The following is an 8,355-nucleotide window of genomic DNA, read 5'->3' as shown; positions in this document are numbered from 1 at the left end:
TTTGAGTTCCCAGAAACAATGCCAATGTCCTTTGCTCACAAAGTTCTTCATGGCTCATTCATAACTGCCTTTTTTATTCAAATCCTAGTCCGTATGCTTGAAAAGTACACTTCATTTGGGGTACTGTGAATATGCAAACAAATTCTGATTCAAATGCAGGTCTTGGTTCATTTCAAGCAGACCAAATAAAGGAAGCAGACTGTGTGGAAGACTCATTAAAATACTGCAGTGCTGTGTGGTTTCAGCACACAGCACCACAGTAAATATAACCACACATACACTTGTGTGGGATAATCGACGGCTCTTGATGGGAAAAATAGCGAATAGGGAAGACGTGGAAGAATTTGATCAGTTATGATAGAGATCTTATCAACCACACCACTGATGCAGCGCCATATATTCTTTGCCTCTGGCTGAGAGTGTAAGTAGTAAAACACTTTTTCTTTTTAAAGGTTTGATTCGTTTGAGAAGTGCAGCAAGAATGCAAGCTTGGTCTGGATAAATGGTGCATCCCCCACAGCTGAACTGAGTCCTCAATCAAACTGAGACTAGCAGACTATCTTGATGTGAATGCACCAAGTGTCATTAAAATTCATCATTAGTTGTTGAAACTTTTAACTTACCCTTTAACTGCCTTACTTCCTGGAGGACTAGTCAGAGAAAGGACTGGCAAAGTGAGGGGGTCTGCAGATATGGTGCCTTATGACAAGCCATCCAAATAGATGTAGGAAATATTTGAGTTGTATTTGAACTGACAAAGATGTGTTAGAGCTTAGCCTCAAGGTTGAAATGGAAGAACTAAAATTAGAACCTGGGCCATGATTTCCAGCTCTTGCTTGGGCGATTCATAACCAAGCATGAAGCGGCTGGGATGAGATTCAGAGATCATGGTCCTCAGGTGGAAAAGAGTGGAGCGTCATCTCTGGGTCAGAAGTGAGGTCCTGCCGCAAGCAGAGAAGCTCAAGTGTCTAAGGGTCTTGTTGATGAGCAAGGGAAGGGAGCACGAGGTCGACTGGTGGTCTTTGCAGGAAGGCAGACTTTGCATTGGCCTGTTGTGGTGAAGAAGGAGCTGGGCCAAAAGGTGACACTCTCAATTTAGTGGTTGGTCTATGTTCCTACCCTCACCAATGGTCATGAGCTGTGGGTAGTCAGCAAAAGAACGAGATCGTGAATACATGCGACTAATGAGTTTCTTCCTCAGGTGGCTGGGGTCTTCCTTAGAGAAAGGGTAAGAACCTAGATCATCCGGGAGGAGTTCAGATTAGATTGAATTAGTATCAGGATAACAACAACGTTCATGATGTTTCACAGTAGGCTACTGAATCAAAGTAGTTGTAATACTAATATACAGTTTTGCATGTCTGGGGTACCTAACAGACAACAGCCTTTAACTTTTCATTACCAGATGAGCAGACAGATATTAGATTGAGTGAAACATTTTGAAGTCATACTGAATAATTTGGGAACCTTAAAATAAATCAGATCCTGGGAAACAGCAGATGCTCGGACTCTCAGAGTCTTCCCTCTGTCCATCCATTATTATTATGCAGCTCTTCTTTCAGTCTTAAAACAATCAGACGGGATCGTTTGTATCGGTGGCTTCTTCTCAGTCCTCTTCCTCATTTGCATACCCTGTTTTTTCTCTTTCTTCATTGCAAATGCCTCTCCCTTTTCAATCTGGTCAGCATGATACAAATGAATATGATTGGTTCAATTATCTGCTTCATCATCTGCTACGGTTCTACTCTATGCATTCCAGTGCTTTCCTCCATTTATGTAACCAGCTGAGTGGTCCGTATGTGTCTATATGCTCTTTTTTTTTGGATCTGATCCACTTTGTCCTTCAGTGAAGAGGACTGGGACAAGAGCCAGTTGGCCTGCACACAGTATAGCTGAGGCATAATAGCAAAGACAGGCAACACAGTGGAGGTTAACGCTGTCCAAATCATGCGTTTTCAGCCCCATTGTTGTCCCCTCTGTCTATATGCTTTGGGCACACTGACTGTGCACAGAAGGAGCTTTCGATGAATGAATGATTTCTCTGTATATTTGCTTGAGGACTAGTTATTGTCAGTGCTCTGCTGCTTTAGCTTTCAAATCTCTAAGTTGATGTAAAAGTAAATGTGTGCTATTTGAGTCTTCCCCAACTATTATATTATGCCCCTGCCCTACACACTCTTTGAAGGTCAAGTTAATTTGATTTAACACCATGTGAGTGTAGACAACTGTATTCATGCCAGCAGTGTACTCTCTTAAAAACAACATTAACAGACACAACAATGAACACTGAATATCAAGTGTTTTCTTTTTTTCCTCCAAACCATGCTCTTCCCTCTCCTCTGCAGCCCAGCAGTCATGCATTAGAGCCACCAATGCTGTGTGCATTTTGTAAAAATACCAACCATTGCTGACCTTTTTCACAGGCAGGAAAAAAGAGGATATTTAAAAACAGAAATGAAATAGTAAATAGAAAACTATTAATAGGAGCAGCCAAAGTTGAACAAAGTCCTGAGAGCTACATGATGAAGCACAGCAACATAATCCCTGTTCTCAGGCAAACAGAGGGGAGCTTTCGAGCAAATAAAGCAGGTGTCTCCGGGTGAAATTATCGGCAGACATGACAATGCCACATACTGTTGAAAGAAAATAATGATGAAAGTCTGTCTACTTGTCATAAAAACTAAGAATTAAGCTGTAACTGACAAAAGAAGGTCTCGACTAATTAAGACACCAAAACTAAATTCTCAAAATATACAATTTATTCAAAATATGTTAATGCAACCATCAATATATTCCAGTAATTACAAAATCAGTAGTTTGTCTTCTTTATAATTTTAACCTTATAGACAATGGGGCTTGCAGTCAAACACAAGCATTGATCTGTATACAGTTTACCATCAAAACAGGTTCATTTTTAACATGTGACTGTCCCTTTATGGCTCCTATCAACCAGCATGATCCTCAAAAACTGCAGCTTGATCTCCACAAATTTCATTAAGAAGTTAAAACCTTTGATTTTAATAGTTTGCAGCAGCTCAGACTTGTGTTGATTTTTTTTTCTCAACCAACAGCCCAAAATATATGCAAAGATATGGGCTGTGTCCGAATGTCCACTGTTCCCTAACCCCTAATGTATTACATTACAGCCATATAGCAGACTATATAATGCACACATTATGTTGGTAATTTGGACACAAAGCTGCACATCTTCTCCTTGCTGCAGATTACGCACCTACCAGCTGTCACCACAGCAACCAAGACGCACATAAATATGTCATTCCAAATCCAAACCAAACGTTTTTTTGAAAATATTTTATTTTTTGTATTTTATGCTTTCATTGTTGCATATCTATTCATTATAGAATATTTCAAATGAATGGCGTAGAGTATTTTTTAAACTGCTTTGATATTTGTGCCACTTTTCACTTGGGCCATTTTCAGCTTCTGCCTGCAATGCATTATGGTCTAGAATAACCAATGGCTACTTTTCAAGATGTATTGTTGATAATTTTGAGTGCACTCTTGTTTTCTTTCTGGACATTCGGACACCTCGAGAAAATGGTGTGATCGCTACATTGGAAATAGTGTGGACATTCGGACACAGCCATAGTTTGCAGTTATTAAAATCAGAAAGGCGTTAACCCCTTGCTTTTAAGAATCCAAATGAAAACTTGTCTCCTTTCAAAGTTTTTCCTTAAAAAAGTTGACCTTTTTAGCTCTGATTATTGTACACTCATCTCAGACCAGCAGAGAAGACACCCTACTGAACACACCATATTTCAGACTGCTGGACTACATAGCCTCACAGTTCCTCCTTTACAAATTATTGCTGCTAAACTGCTCATCAGTACAGGTTAACTGTGTTTTCCTATATCATCATCAACAGTAACAACACAGACATGTAAAAAAAAAAATGGGAACAGGTAAAACAATACTATTACAAATATATGTACAAACTCCTCTGTACAAATATTCAACACTGTACAGCTGATGTCTCGGGGATAAAATGTGACAGAATGGTGTTATAGATAATTAGATTTTTCATATGGTTGGCTATTGGAAGCAAAGAAACCTAAAATGGCAATGATGAGCCTTCTTCTGAACTTTCTAAATGTTTGAACATGTTTTCAACTCATGGAAGACTCTTTGGCACTCACAAGATCAGAAAAGCTGCTGTTAAATGACAGAAATCATCTAACATTGTTTGAAAGTCAACTGTATGTTTTCAAGTGGTAAGTTATAAGTTTGATAATATTCTCATATTTGATTATTTAGAAGCCACAGCCAGCAGCTACTCATCTTAGCATAACAACTGAAAACTGTTAAACTGCCACAGCTCAACATATTATTTGCAAAAGATGATGAATAAAGATTAGGAAAATGAGAGAATTGTGTAAAAATAATAATATTAATTATATTTTTGATTATCCATCTTCTGTATTTTGGCCTTTTCTTCTTGGTTTGTTTAAAGCAGGTTTTAAGCGAACCTGCATTTCATAGAAGTCAGCAATTAACCTTCTGAGCACAAGTACTAACATGATGTTGTGTCTATGAAGATAAGCACATTTTAGAACAGCAGTTAGAGATGTTTCCAAAAACAATATTTACTTAAAAAATACTTGATTTTTGGCATTATTTTTGGTTTAAAATAATTTTGGCCTTCAGCAGTAGGATATGGTGGATGAGTGTGCTGAACAGAGGGCTTTTATTAAGAAAAGTAGGGTTTGAAACCCCATTTTAAGCATTTGTTGTAAACATTTACTGGGCAGATGCTGGTGGAAGGGACTGGGACACAGAGGGATGAAGAAAAATGAGGAGAGGGGTCACAGAGTATATTTAAGCATTTAGTCTTTTTCCACTCGCAGCTTTAACTGAGCAGAATAGTTAATAATGTCAGTAGTTGAAGTTGTATTTTTCCTCACAATGGACATGGAAAACTTCTCTCTGACTTAGGTAACTGGCCAACACACTGCAGTGCAGGTATGTAGTAGTTCTGGTCATTGTTATGCTGGTTATGTCTGTGGGTAGTCTTGAGCTTGGCTATGCTAAGGTAAGTAGCTGCCGGCTCTAGCAACACATTTAGCATTAATACTAATGGTTTTCTTGTCTATCCTTACAAGTGTTTCCAAAAAAATGTCATATTATTCCTTTATATGATTTTTTTTTATGTGGATTATGTTCTGAAGTCATATGCATTAAGGTACACCTGGTATGGACAGTATAGGCTTACTATATCTTGGAGCCATGCGAGGATGAACAAATTGTTTTTTTTTTGTTTGTTTTTGTTTTGTTTTCTTTAAAGAAGCCTTAAGCAGTGTAAGTTTGTGTGCCTCTTTTGAAAACTCTCAACACAATTACAGTAATTCATTACATGACACAATTTCTGTTAATAAGACATATACAGTGACTGGGAGAAGAGCCACACAATGGCCACAAGGAAAAACAAAAACAAATAACACTGTTATTTGTAGTGACACAAATATGAACCCACCCAAACAGAGTGGCTTGTATTTAACAACATGTACACACATTAGACAGTAATCCTTCACTTCATCATTTGATTTTTTTTTTTTTCATATCAGAAGGTGCTTTGCTGGAAAGATGCATCCCGCCAGCTCATCTCATACTGCATTCACACTCTCCATACAGCATCCAAAGTAATAAATACACTCAACTTTAGGAACCACAAAGGTTTGTACACATTAATTTCATAAATAACAAAATGTATAGCAAACTTTAACCATGTTCACTTAAATTATCTATACGTGTAAGCACAGGGTGGATTATACAAAACACAAAGCATGACCTGTCAGTTTAGGGTTGATATGAGAAGACTGTGAGGTGAAGCCGACATAATATAGTAACAGTTTAAAACACAACTGCAGCACTTTACTCATTCCTGTTATCGCTCCTATCTGCTGGAGAAGTACACTTCTTAAATAGTTTAACACTGTTTTCTGGCATCCCATCCTTTAGTTTGGCAGGATGTTATCAAACAGACTGAGAAGGAAATGTCACACGTGTTGCCTTGCTACATTTTTGTTCCCCCTATGTTGTGGTACAACATCGGGCACTGCAGGATTTTAATGAGCCTTCCTTCTCATTTAAAAATTTTAAAAAAAAAAAGAAAGAAAGAAAGAAAAAGAAAAATTCACAGAGGAAATATTTGATAACCTGAAAGAGATTTGTTTGTGGGATTAAGAAGATTTTTTTCCCAGTCTCAGTTTGGGGGAAACATGCAAAAACTCGTGATGTTTTATCCTCCATTGCTTCAAACTGCTTAAAGGTGGACAAAAAAACTCAGTAAAGCCACTGAGGCAGCTCCTTCTTTCTCACCATTTGGCTTTCCTTCCATCCTTGTAAGGAAAGGAAAATGATCCAAGTGACATCTGCAAAAGCATGTGACACTTCAGAGCGTCTGTCCTTCTCTCTGCTCCACTTCAAACATGCCTGTTTTGGGACAAAGTCTCCAAATAAAGCAGAAGTCATGTGACATGGAGGGATGTGAAGTTTTCAGACCTTCTTTGGGCCTCTGAACTTCTCTGCGTGAAGTTTAAAGTCAGAGAGAGACAGGATGTTAGGGACAGGAACACTCTCCATTTCCTTCCTTCCTTCCTCCCTTCCCTTGTACAGCACATTCCTTCCTGTTACGTCACATGAACTGGGCTGCTACGACACACAGCAGCAGGTCCGCACCTTTGGCTGCTCCTCCTCTACGGGCTGTTTCAGCTTCAGGAGCGGCGGATCACCGCTGGCAGGTGTGTAGTAAACTGTGTTCCCATTGGAGGAGACGAGAGGCATGCGGGGGTCTTCCGAGTTGGTTTTGGCATCAGTGAACGAGTCTGTGGAGCCGTTACCAAGATGGCCGTTGAACAAGGGGTGATTTAACAGTTTGGCTGCAGCCCTCTGTTTTTTCAGCTCTGACAAAGTCTGAGCTCGCTCCCTTGGTAAAGCCTCCTCTTGGGTGGGCTGAGTGGTGATGACCCCACCCTTATGTGCAGATGGTGTGCTGCCATTGGAGGGCGGCTGAGGTGGCATTGACGTGGTGGTGGTGATGAGACCGTTTTGTTTGCTGCTGCCATCTTTCAGGATGGTAGGCAGCTTGGACTTGTCTGGCAGCTCCACGGCTACGACTGGCTTGACCTGCAGGACATCAATATGGATTACTCTGATCCTTCTGTGAGCTTCATCTTACAGATAACTAAACAGAGAAAGGCCTGACTGTAATCAAATAGCTACAAATAACTTCTGATACCAAAGAGGTCCAATTAAAATAAGTTTCATGTATGTATGTATGTATGTATGTTCTATGTATATTTATATTTTTGTACCAAGACAAAGAGTTCTGGTACATGTTTCCGCTGTCTACTTGGGTAAAATGCCATTTCAGGTCATGAGATTTGACATTCCTCTTTACTACTTCTGAAGACCCGAGCTTTGCTTCGACTTACCTTTTAGATTAAATTCAGCTATTTGTGGTTCAGATGAACCAGCAAATATAATAACCAGATATGATCATTGAACATGAAGCTCTTTTGAGAACGCATTAAAGATAGCATTTTGTAACAAAGGGTAAATCTATCTATATCCATCCTGAGCACTGCTTTCAAGCATTTTATTGTCGCTGTTGCTTTTTCATGTTGCCACTTCATTGTTTTGCTGATGATATTCAGGCCTGCATGCCAGATAAGCAAAGCCAGCTTCTTTTTGATGTCCTGAGATCAAAGTTAAAACATAGAGGTGATGGAGTGCTCGCTGTGGCAGCCCAGACTGTATGCTCTCCATGTTTTAACTCTTTTTAAAGGTCCATAACAACGCATCTGTTTATGGACCTGAACTGAACATGTGACACAAAATAGGTTTTAGAAATATCATTGATTCTGTATTTTGTTATTGTTTTATTTTTTTTATGGTTGTTGATATTGTGTACTCTCCTCACTGCCAGTATCTCTGTATGAGCTTCTCAAACTTTTTGAGCCACGCCCTCCAAGATAACATACAGTGGTGTTTGTGCCCCCCCACAATGTGACACAATTTGTCACAATGTTGATGAAACATGTGGTGTTGATTGGGTGAGGCTGCCTGACTTCAGAGAAGATGAAGTATTGGGTGTTTTTACCATCTGACACCACCAGATGGTAGTACAAGTATCCACTTTTGTGTATGACAGGTTCCAGTTAAACAAACCTCAGTATTATGGTGCAGATAATGAAAAATGAAACATCCCCACTGGATTTAATACTGCAGTATTATTCCACTGTGGCTTTCCTCCTGCATGTTTGTTACTGAGCGTTGGAGGAAGTCCTGACTCCTCAGCTCCTCACTTCTAACACATCTCCACCCAACCTGACATTT

General features: G+C 39.4%; 1 protein-coding gene across 1 annotated transcript in view; it reads right to left on the bottom strand.

The window, feature by feature from the left end:
• Positions 1-6,669: 6,669 nt before the first annotated feature.
• ppp1r16b (protein phosphatase 1, regulatory subunit 16B) overlaps positions 6,670-8,355 on the bottom strand; it is a gene marked incomplete at both ends in the record, with an annotated part of 67,188 nt that continues 65,502 nt past the window's right edge. Inside the window, one exon of the mRNA XM_079242269.1 lies at positions 6,670-7,143. Within this exon, the coding sequence (XP_079098395.1) occupies positions 6,670-7,143 (474 nt within the window). The remainder of the gene's footprint in view (positions 7,144-8,355) is intronic.

Source organism: Telmatherina bonti (assembly GCF_933228915.1).
Source record: "Telmatherina bonti genome assembly, chromosome: 6".
NCBI lineage: Eukaryota > Metazoa > Chordata > Actinopteri > Atheriniformes > Telmatherinidae > Telmatherina > Telmatherina bonti.
Note: the sequence above shows the minus strand (reverse complement) of the source record. Positions and strands in the feature narration are given on the sequence as shown.